General features: G+C 50.1%; 1 protein-coding gene across 2 annotated transcripts in view; it reads right to left on the minus strand.

Annotated features, from left to right (window-relative positions):
- The window catches only part of RGS10 (regulator of G protein signaling 10), a 39,923-nt gene extending 25,655 nt beyond the window's left edge, over positions 1-14,268 (minus strand). Inside the window, exons 1-3 of one of the 2 annotated variants that reach the window (XM_032423379.1) lie at positions 8,674-8,876; positions 2,695-2,813; positions 1,401-1,487 (exon numbers count right to left, since the gene is read on the minus strand). In XM_032423379.1, the coding sequence (XP_032279270.1) occupies positions 1,401-1,487; positions 2,695-2,813; positions 8,674-8,680 (213 nt within the window). In that variant the 5' untranslated portion in view covers positions 8,681-8,876. Of the gene's footprint in view, positions 1-1,400; positions 1,488-2,694; positions 2,814-8,673; positions 8,877-14,165 lie in introns of those variants that run through there. The other variant, XM_032423378.1, reaches the window with a different exon arrangement.
- Positions 14,269-16,040: the final 1,772 nt, after the last annotated feature.

Below are 16,040 nucleotides of genomic sequence, written 5' to 3' on the forward strand. Positions count from 1 at the left end.
GGGGAGGTGTGTCTGAGTCAGGAAAAGGCTCTGAACACACCAATGACGAACATTCTCCAAGCTGTTGTCTACAAACACGTGCGTAACAGCTGCTGGCTTCATGGAATCCAGGTTTTGGAGACAGAGGCTCAAAAGCTGGCAGCCCACGAGCTGCTTCTGCCCATGGATATGTTTTGTTTGACAGGCAAGGTTTTACATTTTTTTACAAATTAGTTCCAACATTTATTCCTAAGAATCCAAACGTCCAACTTCTCTGGAAAACCAGGCAGCGCTGGGCTGAAGATGGAAGAAGGTGCCTTAGGAAGAAAGGCCCGCCCCTTAGGGTTCTGGGGGCAAGGGTGGGCAAGCGAAGACCTGGGTGGGCAGAACTCAAAGCACGGAAAGCCCAGACAGCCACAGGCCCCAAAGTCAGCTAAAGAATCAGCCACAGCTCCTAGGGGCGGGGCCAGCTACCCACAATGGCCCCAGTCCCCACCACTCCCTATAGCCTCACACCAAAAGCTTCATGGATTCATGTTTACTCACCGGCCCCTGTAGGCATTTAGCTGGTAGCCTCTTAGATATACACAGGCATAGGCCTCACAATCATACCCAATCCATAGGCCTTCTTCCCCATAATCTCCTCCACCTCCCCTCCCCTCGCACCCAGCCTTCAAGGACAGAAAATCTGCTGACATCAGAATTAAAGGTTACCTCCTGCAAAGAGCACACATCTACCCAGGAGAACAGTCAGAAACTTTCTATGCGGGACGCCTGCCAACTACAGGATGTTTTGTAAAGATACATTGAATAATTGACAATCTATCTGATTCGAGTTGCGCTTTTATCGCCACACATCTGTTTATCATTTTACTACATCCGTACAAAATGCCGACATGTCAAACTCTGGGGAAGCATCCTCATAACTTATTCATGAAGAAAAAAATCGTGCGCAATGATAAACTCGAAATGACAGAAATCGTTATTTTTACTTTAACTATTTGTCCATTTAAACAGCTCCATTTAAAAATTAACACACTTTGGGGTGCCTGGGTGGCTCAGTCAGTGAAGCGGCTGCCTTCAGCTCAGGTCATGATCCCGGGGTCCTGGGATCAAATCCTGCAATGGGCTCCCTGCTCAGCAGGGGGTCTGCTTGTCCCTCTGTCCCTCCCCCCAGCTCGTGCACGCTCTCTCTCCCCCTTTCTCAAAAATAAATGTTTTTTAAAAAATTAACACACTTTTAAAATTATTAATATTTGATCAACACAAGATACCTAATTTGAAGCTTCAGTCTTTCCCCAAATCCAATATGGCTCAGATTTCTTTAGGCAATTTCAAAGTCTATTGGAAAGGCAGCTGTAACTTTATAATGAGAGGGAAAAAAAATTATCAAGAACGTGATCACAGACTGGAAGACATACCTGCTTCTTATCCTGTGTTTTCTTAAAGTCTTCACATGCTAGCCAAAATAAAACATTTTCTTCACTGAATTCCTTTTTTAAAAATTCCTATGGATAAAAAGAAGAAAAAACATCAAGCAGTATTCCACTTTAAGGTAAGAAAGAAACAAATAATGCATTTTCCTTCAAGGGCTGGTTTGGCAAAATGCAACTAATGAGTATGGTTCAGTCACCCTTCGAAAACTCCATCCTGAAAAACAAAGCGTATGTTTAATGTTAAAGCTAGAATTTCATATGCATTTGAACTTAATGACTTGGACATCATCAGGAAGAGTAAAAATGAAGCAGGAATCTCCTCACAAGTCTAAGATGACAATAAATTACCAAAGAGTAAATTTAAGTGGGAGATATATTAGTTCCTTCCAGACAGTGTTTAAACAAAGTACATTCCTCTAAAATCAGGCCCATTTTTTTTAAACAAAAGAAAAAAAAACATATTAAGCATGTCTAAAAATGTCACGATGAAAACTATTTTAAGTTGGAGGTGTGTTTTCTTTTGTCAGCTGTTTGGGGGTTAGCAGCACAGCCCGCCATCCCGCTGTGTGCAGAATGGGGCCCTTCCCGAGATCTAGATGGTGCTCCCAGTGGCCTGGTGTCCAGGAATGTTAGTAGCCCAGCCGGCCACCCCCTCCCTCGGCGCTGCAACAGCGACCAACAGCATCAGGGCTTATGCTGACCTGAGCCAAGACTTAAAGACAGAAGGCAGTGGGACTCAGGCAGATACGGGGCATTCTCGAAATTCACATGTGGTTCTTCTGACACCTGGGGTTTCTGCTAGCCAAAACAGTTCTTTCTAGGCAGCGCCGACACGCCCCATCCATCAGCCCTCCTCTTGGAGTTCAACTTCACTTCTCCAGCTGTTGTCCACCTCTCTCACCCGGTTAATAATGAGTCCCGAGAATCCCCGACACACAAGAGAACCAACTTTCACATCAGAGAGACCCAGACCACCCCCTCCCAGCTGTCACAGAGCTAGAAATTCTTTGTGGACTCTGCCAATGAGCAAAGTGCCTCTTTTCCCATCACCTCCTCCCCCTCCCATCCAACTATATAAAAACCAGAAATAGTCGGTGCGTGCCGCTCAGCTCTGGTCCAAGGCTATCCGCGAGAGCGTCTCCACCTTGGCCATGGCAAGTGAGAAGTCCTTATTCTCAGGTTGGGACACACACAGTGAAACCAGCCTGTGTTTCCCCCACAGATGTCTACACTTCTTCATGTGCTGCATCGATCCCAGTCAACAATGAAAAAGGCAAACCCTAAATCTTTTCACGCCTTCTGGGTCTTCAAGCAGATTCTCCAGAGATGCTGCCCATTTGGCTGTGCTCTTGGGGTTCTGCTGGCTACTGCTCGAACTCCCGTCGCTGCCGTGGATGTCTGCAAAGCAAAGTTCAGACTGTGTATGTGGTCCAAAGATACTTCCATGTAAAAATATCTGCAAATAATGGTCATTGTCATCACCACTGTGGCTAATACAGGTTATGTGGCAGAATCTATTCCAGGCACTTAACACAGGGAACTCGTTCTAGTCCCGATGATAACCTTAGGAAGGAGGCACTGCCATTTCCTCCATCTTACAGCTGAGGGAAACTGAGGCTCAGAGCAATGACAAGAGGGCCGTGTCCTTGCCCACCACTCTCCATCCATCCTCCCCCCACCCAGGGTCCTCTGGCCAACCCTCAGGCAGCCCTCGAGTCTCACTCAGACCATCCTCCCCGGGACCCTGACACAATGGCAGCTGCTTCCCCATTACACTTTGTGCACAGTCTTGTAATTACCGTGCTGTCTCGTGAGGGGATTTGCACGACTGACGCACTAGTCTGAAAGCTTCTGCGTATCCTTCTGTTGTATCGGCAATATGTAGCTCATTGCTTGGCACATAAATAAAAGTTTGCACCAGGGTTGGGCCAAGGGTGGGAAAACGGAGACACTGGCTACAGGTGCAAGGTTTCAGGGGGTTGCTAAAAAACTCAGGCATCAAGATAAATGGTATTTTCATGCAAATTTTGAAAAATCAAAATATGCAAAGAATTCCATAACGTGGGGCACCTGGGTGGCTCAGTTGGTGAAATGTCTGCCTTCGGCTCAGGTCATGATTTTGGGGTCCTGGGATTGAGCCCCATGTTGGGCTCCCTGCTCAGTGGGGAGCCTGCTTCTCCCTCTCTCTCTGCCTCTCACCCCGCTTGTGCTCTCTCTCGCTCCGTCAAATAAATAAAATCTTAAAAAAAAAAAAAGAATTCCATAACAAACAAAATACCAAAATTGTAAATAAAGACAGGATCGGTATTACTTTTTCCTTTGCCTCCAATATGGCTCAGCATCACACCATTACTGTGTGTGTAGATTGAATGAATGACTCTTTGTATCTGCACATCTGCTGCCTTCTCTTCTTCAAGACACCTGAAAAGTCTCTTGACTAAAGGAAAGGGGACAGGGGACCTCCAACTAACACACTCTGACTACTTGCCCGCGAGGAAGTGACAACACAACACGCCTCATTCTACAGAATTTGGCCCCTTCCTGGAGTCAAGGGAAAAAACCATGGAACGTCACTTCGGGTGGGCCCAGGTTCCAAACCCAGTTTAGCCAATTCAAACTGGGTGGTAAGGGGCAAAATTCTGCGTGCAAGATAAAGCTAATCCTCCTATCTGGCTGGTTATCCAAAAGACTAAAAGGGGAAGCACATCAGGCATCTAGAGGCTCACAGTGGACTCAACAAATGTTAGTTCCTCTCTCCTCTTGCCTAAAATAATGATTTATCAAGTGAACTCTTTTCATAGCTAATACTTTTTCTCCATTGCCTTTTTTCATTTAAAGGTAGAAACCTGTTTCTATAAAGCAAAGTTTGAATGTAGGAGAAAATACGCTTTTAACTAAAAAATCAGCAAAGAAAACCATTTGAAAAGGATAAATGAAAAAAGTCCTATGAATATTAATTGCTGCAAACAGCTAGGATGCCATACAGGTTAAAATGTTTTTGGAAGAAAGTTGTATCTGAATACATTGGCCTTAACAGGAACTCAGCTTGCATGACCTTTCATGTTCTATTGGGGGTCCAACGCACGTGTTAATTTCTCAAGCAGCTGGGACCCTGTCTCCCAGCATCTGGGAGAACTACCTGGATTTTAGACATTCGCTGGCTGACTGGGGCTAAAAAGCAGAAGCCAGAAGCCCCGTGAGGGGTTGGGGACTGTGTTTCAATACGCACCAGTGATAGAGCACATAAGAGAATGACCCAGGACAAATCTATTCCTTCCATTGAGAAGCAAACTCACTCAAACACAACACAAATGGACCTGATGCTTCTCTAGAGTGCATCTTCAGTCTGTGGATATTACATTAGTTCCCTGCTCTCTTTGCAAATGCTAGAACGGCAAGCCTCTGAACACTGAGTTTCTTCCCGACAAAGTACAAATCGAATCAAGAGATCACCATTATAAGAAAGTTCTGCGAGAGGGTTCATTCTGCCAAGCATTTCACCAATTTACTCTCCTGTTCGTGAATACAGCTTGACAATTTGCTGCCCTCCCTCAGCAGATCTTCTCTGACGTAAATACACGCGGAGACACAAGTGGGCCGCTCCGGGGAACAGTCTTAGGCAGCCACAAATTTCTCCTGCTGTCACGCACCACCTACTTTGCCCATAAGTTTTCAACCTTGGTCTGAAAGGGTTCCAAAGCTCCTGACATTCTTCTCAATAATAAACCAGACCACATTTGGGTTTTTGCTGCTACGCTCTCTTGCAAATAAATACACTTGGTGGATTCCCATTTAACCAAAATGGGAGATAAGATACCTGGCCCCACCATTTGATAGTTGTCACCTCCCCCAACCCTTAATTTGTACTCCAATCATTTTGCATATTAGATTTCTGTGCCAGCTTTCACTTGATCAAAGACTCTAATAACTCAATAAAACTAGTCTGGTACTGTCCCCTTATTTTATAGACTGGGAAATAAAGGTTTGGAGGATAAAATAAGGGTTCAGAGGGTAAATGACCTACCAAGGTGACCCAACTAAAGAACTACTCGATGGAACCAGTATTGGGACTTCAATGTGAAGGTGACTGTCCCTCCCAGGGCCACCTCCACAAAACCCCAGGGGCTCCTCCAGAACACAGGACTTGGCAAATAAATGGCCCTTCCTCTCAGTTCTCAGCTGGGCTACCATCTCCCTGCCATCAAGAGTAATGAAATACATTGACCCCCACACTGTTACTGAAGGGCACAGAATTTCTAGGGCTGGCTCAGGAAGTCCACCAAGATGCAGCTACTCTCCATAGCCATAGCCACTGTGGTGTCTGGCTTTGGTGCCCTTGATAAAGACAAATTCCTTCTTGCCTTTTTGCCCACTTTCTGCCCCCACCATCCTTACCGTGGTTATCTTCTTCCCACACTCTGATGTGTGTTTTTGCTTTTCCCAGAAGTATTGGTTTGAATTTTTCCAAGACTTCCTGATTGCCTTTCAATTTTGATAAAAGCTTTTGACTATGCCCTTTTTTCCTTAATCCTTCTTGATTGTTATCAATATAGATAGATAGCTCTAAATAGAAGCACATTTGCAAACTCCAATCATTTAATGGTGTATCTCTCTTTTTTTTTTAAAGATTTTATTTATTTTTGACACAGAGAGAGTGTACAAGCAGGGGAAGCAGCAGAGGGAGAGGGAGAAGCAGGTTCCCGCTGAGCAGAGAGCCCCATGTGGGGCTCGATCCCAGGACCCCAGGATCATGACCTGAGCCGAAGGCAGATGCTTAACCGTCTGAGCCACCCAGGCGCCCCTAATGGTGTATCTCTTTTCCAAGTCATGCTCCTGACCTCCAGTGAGACTGAGCAGAGGCTCCCCCATCTGGCACTGCCCTAGAGATCACCCCTCAAGTCGGGTCATTTCTATTACTCAGGGTCCCCCCACTCAGGAGACTTTCACTACTTCTCAATGCATGTAAGTAAAGGCTTCCTAAGACAAGTTTACCTTAAATGTTACAATCAGTCCAGCAATTATAAGAAAAAGGAATAACTTTTCTCTATAGTATGCAGGTTTACTTCTGAACTTAAGAATAAAGCAAAACCAAGAGTTCCCAGCTTCCCAACTCCTGGCAGCTGGGGCCATAAAGGTATAATATTCTTTGTTTTTTCATTGATAAAAGTTGCCATTTTAGACGGATTACAACACAAGAAGGTAAGCTCGGAATGCACAGGAGGAAAACGAAGTCAAACGTAATTTTCTAGCAGCTTTAAGATCACTCGAGCTAGTAAGCAACTATCAGTGACACCATTCGTTTCAATTTTGTCCAGCTCTGTTTATCTTGTCTTGTTTAGTTTACCTATAAAATATTTTTACAATGAAAAAAATTTTTTAACCTTCTGAGGTCTTTAAAGCATTTTAGATCAGATTTTTGTAGGCACAATACTTATTTTTCAATACATTTATATTCAGATTAATCTATCATTAGCTAATAACAACAGCAAACACTTAGACATTGCTTACAGTGTGCTGGGGACAGCTTCAAGCTTTTTCTGTGGCTTAAATCATTCATACCTCACAATGACCCTGTGCTTAATATTATCCCCACTTCAGATGACGAAGCACAGATGCAAGGGTCACCCAGCTAGGAAAGGGGGGGACCGTGCTCCAAGCACAGCTCCAGAGCCCACTCTCTTTATCATGAGGCTCTCCTGCCATTTTTGTTTTTGATAACTGCTGATCTTCACACTCACAAAGGCCAGAACACAACGGCCTTGAAGAGAAAGACAAAAACTGCACCGTGGGAAAAGACTGAGAAAACCAAGAGGGAATTCAGCGCAGACAAAAACCCACACCAGACCGGGCCAGAATCATCTAGCATGCAAACACAATGTACATACGTTTTCCATTTACATTTATGCTGTTCTGTGTGGTTTCTGACTTCAGCAAAAGCCATTATTTCAAAGATACAGATGGCTGAGGCTGGTTGCTTGCAGCATATTTCGTAATGCATTATTTATAGATGCTATGATGTCATATCTACCAGAGACTTTCTCCAGACATTAATTCCTTGGAAATCCATACTCAAAAGGCATCTGTAACACTCATCGCAAATGAAGGCTTACAGCATGGATTCCTGCTATTAGTCTCCAGGAAGGTCTGGATAATGATCCTGCATAGACAATTTTTCCAAGTCAAATAATGTCCTAGTAAAATCTCAATACCCAACTTCCTCAAAGCAGGGTCAGTGTACATTATCAAAGAGTCTATCCTAAGTACCCCCAAGACTTAGAGCATTATTAAAGAAAACAAACCAAACATTCAAGCCCAGGAAGAGGCCGAAATGTTCACTCGAAATTCTGAAGCGGTTTGATGCAACACATACACACTCACACACACTCACACACACACACACACACACACACACACACACACCATACTCCCATAAATATTCAAGGAAAAGTGCACACCCCGAGAACCTTATTTAAAACCTCACATCAGGGGCACCTGGATGGCTCAGTCAGTTAAGCGTCCGACTCTTGGTTTCAGCTCAGGTCATGACCTCAGGGTCGTGAGATCGAGTCCTGTGTGGGGCGCCACACTCGGCACAGAATCTGCTTGAGATTCTTTCCCTCTCCCTCCCCCTCTGCCCCTCCCCTCCCTCTCTCTCTCCCAAATAAATAAATAAAACCTTTAAAACCTCATATCAACTATACCACATCAAACATATTACATTTTTTTAAAAAGTCATCCAAAAAAAAAAAAAAAGTCATCCAAACTTAGAAGCAGAGAATCAGTTTGTTACAACTGGTGATCTATGTAAGGTTCCGGAGAAAGTGGGTCATGGAAACGCTCTATCTAAATATTACTTAAGTGCTTATCGGCTCCAGTACCTGACTTCTGAGAATAACTACCCTTCAAGGATGCAATTCCCTTGGTGGGGAGTTTTGCGTGAAGTGCAATTAGCAGAATATAATAATAAAAATGAAAAAGTTTTAAAATGATCATAATAATAGCAAGCATCAAAGACCAGAGAAGGCGAGCAGGCTACAGGGGGCTGGCTGGACCCAGAAAAGGCATCATGGCATTTTTTTTTTCCCAAGAAGCCAGAGACCTCAGAGAAAGCCAAGGGCTCGGGCGGGGCCTCCCAAGAGCACCTGTGTCCCTGTGTCTCCACTCCACTCTCCCCCCAGCCCCTGCCCTGCGCCGCTGTCAGCCGGGCAGTGGACAAGCTGAGGACATCTGCCCAAGGGGGGTAGGGGCCAGTCCTTACGTTCCATGCTCTGGGGTCCACCTGAGGAGTCTCACGAAGCCCAGGAACCCACTGCCTTCTCAGAGACGCTTCGTGGGAGACAGGCCGGGGGCTGCGGGGCTCCTGAGCACCCTTGGGTCTGGAGGAAAAACAAGACTCCACATCCTCTTTTGAGTGGACTAAACAACAGATGGCCACTGGCTTCCAGTTTCTACCAGAGGGAAGGAAATCAGAACGCCAGACTGTTATTTGTAGCCTCCCTAGAATCTCTACTTTCTAGGCAAAGGCCCAGAAAAAAATAAAATTACCCAGGAGCTCTACCCTGGGGGTGAAAATGAAGACCCTGTCCTGATTTCCTTCACTTCCCAGAGGCCTGTGCTACCCCCACCCCCCACCCCCAGGGCCTGACACTCGTGAACAGATGTGCCCTCAACCCCGCCCCCGGGGCCCCTACGGCCGGGCGGGCAAGTGACCTTCTCCCTCCAGCATCAGAGGGACTGTGCATTTCTCGGGGAGGAGCTGTGCCTTCCCCGCAGTCCGCCATGTCTGGCACTCATGTTCACGTTTACATTGATGGATGTTTTCTGATAGATTGGGGGCGAGACAGCGAGCAGGACCGCTGTCAAAACAGCTGCCTGACTGAGCGCTTGCTATGGATCTCGGCTCCACCTCACAGCGACCCGCCCAGGTCGGGCTCATCGGGGGCCCATTTTACAGAGGAGGAAACTGAGGTATGGTGAGGTTACGTAACGTGCTCCGAGGAGCAAGCAAAGAAGGGGACGAGGTGGGACTCAGCCCCAAGCCCTCTGGCTGCAAAGCCTGGGAAGGGAAGGGCGGTGACAGACACAAGAAGTGAAAGGCGGGGCCCTTTTTCTCACAGAACTTAAAATTAATTGAGAAGATGAGACCAGGAGTTCCCACGTGGCTATCTGCCCACAATCCCTCAGGCTGGCATGAAGTTTTGCACTGGGTCACGAAGAAATGAAAATAAGGATAAGGAAATAGTTACCACTTAAGCTGTCTTGATACCCTCAAGGTGGCCTTGGGTTGCTTTTAGGAAAGAGATCATTATATTTATTTACACGGTACAAAATTCAAGAGACACGGTGGGAGCACAGGGGAGAGCAGGGCTTCCTGTCAGCTCTGCCCGTCAGCCACCCAGTGCCTCTCCCTGGACGCAATAACCTCTAGAAAATTCTGGTGGATCAGGACATTTCCTTACATGAGATTCTGTCTTAACTCTCTGGGGTGTTCAAATGCCCTTTCATTCATGGAATGATAAAGACGGCTGATGATGGCATTGTTTTTAATGTCCTGACTGGAGAAAGGAAGAAAGGGGGGGAAAGGAAGAAGGGGCGGGAGGAGAGGAAAGAGAAAAGTTGTCAGCTCCATATTCATATATATATATATATGAATAAAAAAAAAATATATATATATATATATATATGTATTTTTTTTAACTCTAAATATATCTTAACAAGATGACTAAATGGATACTGTGTGAACTCATGCAAGTAGCTCTGGGCTTGGGTCAGAGATTTGAGTTCTCCGGTCTGTCCCTTCTGAAATGGGTGGTTCCGGACAAGTCCCTGCCCCTTGGTGGCCTCTACAGCTGTCCAGGGAGAGACAAAACAGGCTGCATTTCGGGGGCAGAGAGGGAGGGAGGCAGGAGGCTGGGGAGAGCGGCCCTGCTGGGGCAGAGGGAGACCTAGCTGTGGGAGAAGACAGGACAGAGGACACCCTCGGAAGCAAAGGGGCAGAAGTGGGAATGCGCAGCCCCCCACAGGCAGAGTGAGAGCCGGGGGGCTGGGCCTGGGAGAGAAGGCAGGCCCGAGGAGGGGTCCCTGAGCACCGCACAGAGGGGACAGCACAGCTGACCTGCAGACCCTTGGCAAGGCCCTGGAGGGATGGGAACTTGCTTAGAAGGGAAATGAGTCCCCGGAAGTCTGCAAGGGTCTGTTCCCCCCGCAGGGGACGCCTCCTGACAGCTCTTATCAGGGAGCTGCTGCTGTCGCCTGCCCGGGGCCCCCTCTGCCCCCACCGCCCCTCTCGGGCTGCAGCAGAGGAGAGCTATCTGGGGGAAGCAGAAGACAACCAGCAAGAGGAAATTTAGTACAATTTAAACAGCAACTTTCTGAGCCCGGAGCCCTGGGCCGAGGGGATTACTCAAGCGCACGGAGGATGGACCTCAGTCCACCCAGGAAGCCCCAGGAAATGGCCCACCAGGCACCTGCCAGGTTCGCCAAATTTCTAACAGTGCAGGAAGGAGATGTCAATCACATACAAAGTCAATGAAGGCAAATAGAGCTCTAGTAGCACCTGACACCCACCCGTCTAGAGGGTGCTCTTGGTGGCATTCAGAGCTGACACCACAGACTCAGTCGGCTCGTGGGCTGACCACGCTGGTCTTAAAACAACACCCCTCAGCCCAGCCCGGCCTCTCTGTCCCTGAGCTGCTCTCTCTGAAACCACAGGACGGCCGTGATGTTCCGCAGAGAAAGTTTCCCCAGAGGCCAAGACTGCCCCGCTGCTGGGTTGTTAAAACAAAGACATTAAGTTGCTATGTTGACTGTCATCTTTAAATAAAAACTTAAGCCCAGCAATAAATCCGAAACTGGTCCCAAGGGTTTAATGGGATAATGTACAACAGACCCCCAGGGGAGGGCCAAGGCCTGCCTGGCAGGGTGGGCATTCCCTCCACGGGTCGCCCCTCAGTCTGCTCGCAGCGGGAAGGTTGTGGCTTTGGCTTTGCTTTCCAGGTGAGCGGCATCACGATTACCATCAACAGTGTGAGCCGTTGTGGGGGGCGAGGAGGTGGGCAGACAGACTTCAGTGGCATAAGAATCAACCTGGGAACTTATTGAAAATGCAGCTTACTCTCCCTCCCACCCCGGGTCCCCAAGACTGAATCAGTGGGTCCAGATGTGGCCTGGAAAGCTGCATTTTATCCACCCCCTTCGCACCCTCAGTGGGTTCATGAACACACTTTGAGAAATCTCCAAAAGGAAAAACAAGGGAATTGCACTTTGAACCTTGGAATTAGGGGTTAGGAACTCCAAACTCTGAGCTTGAAGACATGGTCTCCAATAAGGTTTTGCTGAAAAGCAAGAAAAGTCTAGACAGTAGAAGGTTCTGGGAGGCAGGACTGCGGCTGGGTCCATATCAGGAGTCTGCAGGGCTGGATCCAGCACTGGTGGGGCTGGAAGCTTATATAATTTGGAGAGCCAGTTTAGGAAAAATAATTCGGAGTTACCAAATAAAAATGTAGTACAGGGTCCCATGGATCACTTGGCTAGCTTCCCAGTACCTCTGCCTCGGGGCCCACATTCCCTTTCTCACTTGACTCCTTTTCTCACTGCTGGATGGTGATGCCCAAACGGCAGGGCCTCATTTGCCCTTTCCCATCAGTGGGGTACACTTTAAACCTAAAAATCCAATGGCGTTTGGGCTCTTGGAGGCCAGGCACCCAATACCAATCCATGATGCTTAGCTACTAATCTTTCTATCTGTCACCTAATCCCACGTCGTAAGGCTGAAAAGTGGCTGCCCCAAAAGAGGTACACTCCACGAGTGTCCCCAAATTGCCCCAGTCTTTCTGGGTACAACCCTCACCCATATAACACCCCCCAAACCAGGGATGCTCCAAAACGATGCAAAGCAATGAATAACCAGGCAGAGATGTTCAGAGCAGCTCTGTTTATAATACGAAAGGGGGAAACCAACCATTATTACTCATTTATTACATGCCAGGCATTGCACTAGGGACTTCGTATGTTCTGGTGTGTCTAATCCCAGGACTCTATGAAACCCACTTTATAGATGGGAAAACAGACACAGAGGTGTGTCAGTAAACCAGCTCTCCTAGAAAAAAAAAAAAAAGCTTGATCTTTAGCATTTGCCCATTTCCATGGTAAAAATATCCACCAACAGCCAATTTCAAGCTATCTGTGATTTAGCACCCAGTTCTCAAATTTCCCGATAATTTAGCAATTGGCTCAGAGGTGAGGAACTTGCCCAAGGTCACTGAATGATAGAGTCAGGGTGGGAACCAGGAGTTGAACTTGAGTCCAGGCTCTGACTACAGCTCCACAGGCCTGTGAAGAGCCACCAAGAGGGAATGGCTAAAAGGAACATCTGAAGCAATCCTTTGACCCACAGACAACACAGCAAGATATACAAAGCCCACTGACACAAATATAAGCTCTTTACAATGACCCTATGAAGTCCTACTTTATTAGGGGTGTCCTGAGTATTAACACAATGATTTGCATCAGCTGATGGATGGGAAACCAGCTCCCTTTAAGGGCTCACAGAGGGATAGCTGTTTTATTCCCATTTTGCAGATCCTCATTTGCACAGACTCGAAGTTTTCACAGCGGTGGAGGTGGGATTTGGTCCCAGCCGGTCTGGTCCCAGTCCATCCTCTTAACTGCAATGTCCCTCATAAAATATGATATTCAGGGAAAACAGGACACGGACCAACATGTCCAGACTCCTAGCACTAGGAAGAAGTGAGTCTGCGAGTGGAAGGCAGCAGAAAGCCTCTGAACTCCACAGTCAGGCCAACGTGGGTTTCAAAGATTCTCCATCACTCCCTAAGTGTGACTTGGGGCGGGTTACCTAACAGCTCCCCGCTTCAGTTCCCTCTTCTGGAAAGTAGCCTTAACAGTACCTATCTCACAGGCTTGCCCCTAAGGGTGGAGAGAGAACACAGAACTGGGTGAACAGAGACCTGGGCCCACATTAAGAGCTCAAAGGAGCATAGCCATAATTGTGAACGAAAAGGGTAAGGTGGTTGGCATCAAAGGCATGGTCTCATCTTCACCGTGGATTCTTTGTCCCATCAAATTGCTCCAAATTGTGGCTCAGCCTGGTCCATTGTGACAGCCAAGCCGAGTCCACGGTAAGGTCAGCGCTCCCCTGGCGCGAACCACAGATGTGCCTTCTCCACCCTGGTGTTCACCCTCCTCGGCGGCCCCACATTTCGGCCCCGCAGCGCAGAACTGAAGGCGCCGGGCGGCCCGGGCCCCGCTGCCAGTCCGATCCCGGGGGTCCAGCCCTGCCTGCTCCGGGCGCCGCGCGGGCATCATTCGCACCAACATCCCGCAGCGGAGAGAGGCAGAGAACTGCAGAAGGGAAGGAGCCCGCGCGACTTTCTGCTTTCGGATCTAGAGCCCGTACTCCCTCCAAAGTTTGGGGGTGTATGGGATCTCCTTTCTTCTCCCAGACCATCACTAAAAAGAAAACTCCTGTTGTTCCCCCTTTTCTCCAAACTTCCTCCCGCAGCGCCGCTCGGGGCTCTGCGCTCCCGCCGCGGCTGCGACCGCAGGGACGCCGGACGGAGCGAGGAGAAGTGGCGCGGTCCGCGGGGACCCTCGCCTGGTGGCATCGCCAAGCCGCGCCCGAGCACAGGAGGGAGGGAAGGATGCCCGGGACCCTGGGCGGGCAGCGTCGGCCGAGGCGGCTCCTCCGGGCGCCCCGATCCCCAGCCCGCGGGGCCGGGAGCCGCTTACCTGACGGTGGCCGCTTCCTGCTGAGCCGGCTCACGGCGCGGTTAAACATCGCCGCGGTGGCCCGGGGAGGAAGGAGGAGCAGCCGGGCGGCGCGGCAGCTGAGCCGGAGGACGGAGAGGAGGAGGAGGCCGAGGAGGAGGAGGAGCCCGCTCAGCACCGCCCCGGCGCGCCCGCCCCCGCCCCGCCGCCCTCCCCACCGCCAGGCGCCGCGTGGCGCGCTCCGTGCGCCCTGCCCGCCCGCGCCGGCTGGGGCCCAGCAGTGCAGCCTCGGGGGCCCGGGTGGCCCAGGGCGGCCCCGGGTGACCGAACGCCGAGGCCCGGCCCCGCGCTCGGGATGGAGTGCACTGGCCTGGAGGGAGCCCGCGCCGCCCGTGGCTTAGGAACCCTGCCCGGGCACCGTGCGCCCCGGGGGTCCCCCGCCGCCCCCACGGAGCTCGCCAAAGCAGCCGCCCCGGGCCCCGCCCCGCCCCGCCCGCCTCGAGCCTCGGCGTCCATCCCGGTCTCCCGCCCTCTTCCTGCAGCCGCGAGAAACGGGCACGGCGCCGCGGGCGCACCGCGCTCCGTGGCTCCGTGCGCCTTCGCGAGGCGGCAGGCCGGGGTCCCCTCCCGCTACACGGACGCGGAAGCCGAGGCCTCGAGGTTCTGCAAAACCCGGACGCGGCCCACGGCCTTCGCGTCCTCGCCCCCGGGATCCAGGATCCCCGCGGGCCCGGACCTGCCCGCCCCTCCACGAAAGCCGGTGGGGCATGGCCAGGGTGCGGGCCGCGGGGAGCGAGCCGAGCTGCGCTGCGCGGGCGCCGGGGGAACTTGGATGCCTTCTCCCCGTGGCCTGGAGGCTCCAGGGGCCTGCCTCGGTGGAATTCCGCAGGAACCCTTAGGGTTCCAGCGCCGAGAGATGCCTCTGCCCCGCACAGCGACTTGTTGGGGACACTTCTCTAACTTTGGGGACACGTGGTGCAGCTTCCGGCAGGGCCTTTAGCTCAACTCTCGGAGTCACTCAGGTCCACACTGCGCTCCGGCTTGATTTCTCCTCTCCCGCCACCAGTCACCTGCTCAGCGCGGCGCGCCCCCACCCCCATCTATTGTCTCATTTCTGTGCAAAACAGCCCCCAAGGGGGTGTCATTAGCCTCATTTTCTTGAGCGTACGGTTTGCGAAGAATTGTCTTTCTGGAGAGTCTTATTTTTCTCCTTGTGTATCTGGCTTTGTCTCCAAATTGGTCTTTTATTTTTAGCTGTGCTAATTGCTATTTTTCTAAACCGCTCCCCAGTCGTCGGGCCCTGCCACCCATCCTTTTGCAGTGTTTTCTCTAGCTGGCACTTTCTTTTATATCTTCTATTCTGAGCGGCCCGTTCTGCTCATTTTTTCTCCCTCCTTCTACCCACCCGCTCCGTCCCAATTCCACCCCATCGCTGGCCTTCTGTGGTTGCTTCTTGTTTCTGGCCCTACCCTTGCCCTCTCAAAGCCACTTTTCCCCCGAGTATTTCTGAGCACCCACTCTCCCCTCCTGCCAGGAGAGCTTTTTCTGGCTCCTGAAGATAGTGAAGATTACGGGGGTTTTGAGCTTCCCTGGAGGATGGTCACTACGGGGACCAGGAACAAACTTAGAACCCAGCAGAAAAGCTCAATTTAAAAAACGCCTCCTCCTGTCCTTGGCCTACTCTGGGGGTGGGCTCCCCACCTGCTTCCACACCTTTTTTTTTTTTTTTTAAGATTTTATTTATTTATTTGACAGAGAGACACAGCGCGAGAGGGAACACAAGCAGGAGGAGTGGGAGAGGGAGAAGGAGGCTTCCCGCTGAGCAGGGAGCCGGATGCGGGGCTCGATGCGGGGCTCGATGCGGGGCTCGATGCGGGGCTCGATGCGGGGCTCGAT

Source organism: Phoca vitulina, unplaced genomic scaffold, assembly GCF_004348235.1.
Source record: "Phoca vitulina isolate PV1807 unplaced genomic scaffold, GSC_HSeal_1.0 scaffold28, whole genome shotgun sequence".
NCBI classification, from domain to species: Eukaryota; Metazoa; Chordata; class Mammalia; order Carnivora; family Phocidae; genus Phoca; species Phoca vitulina.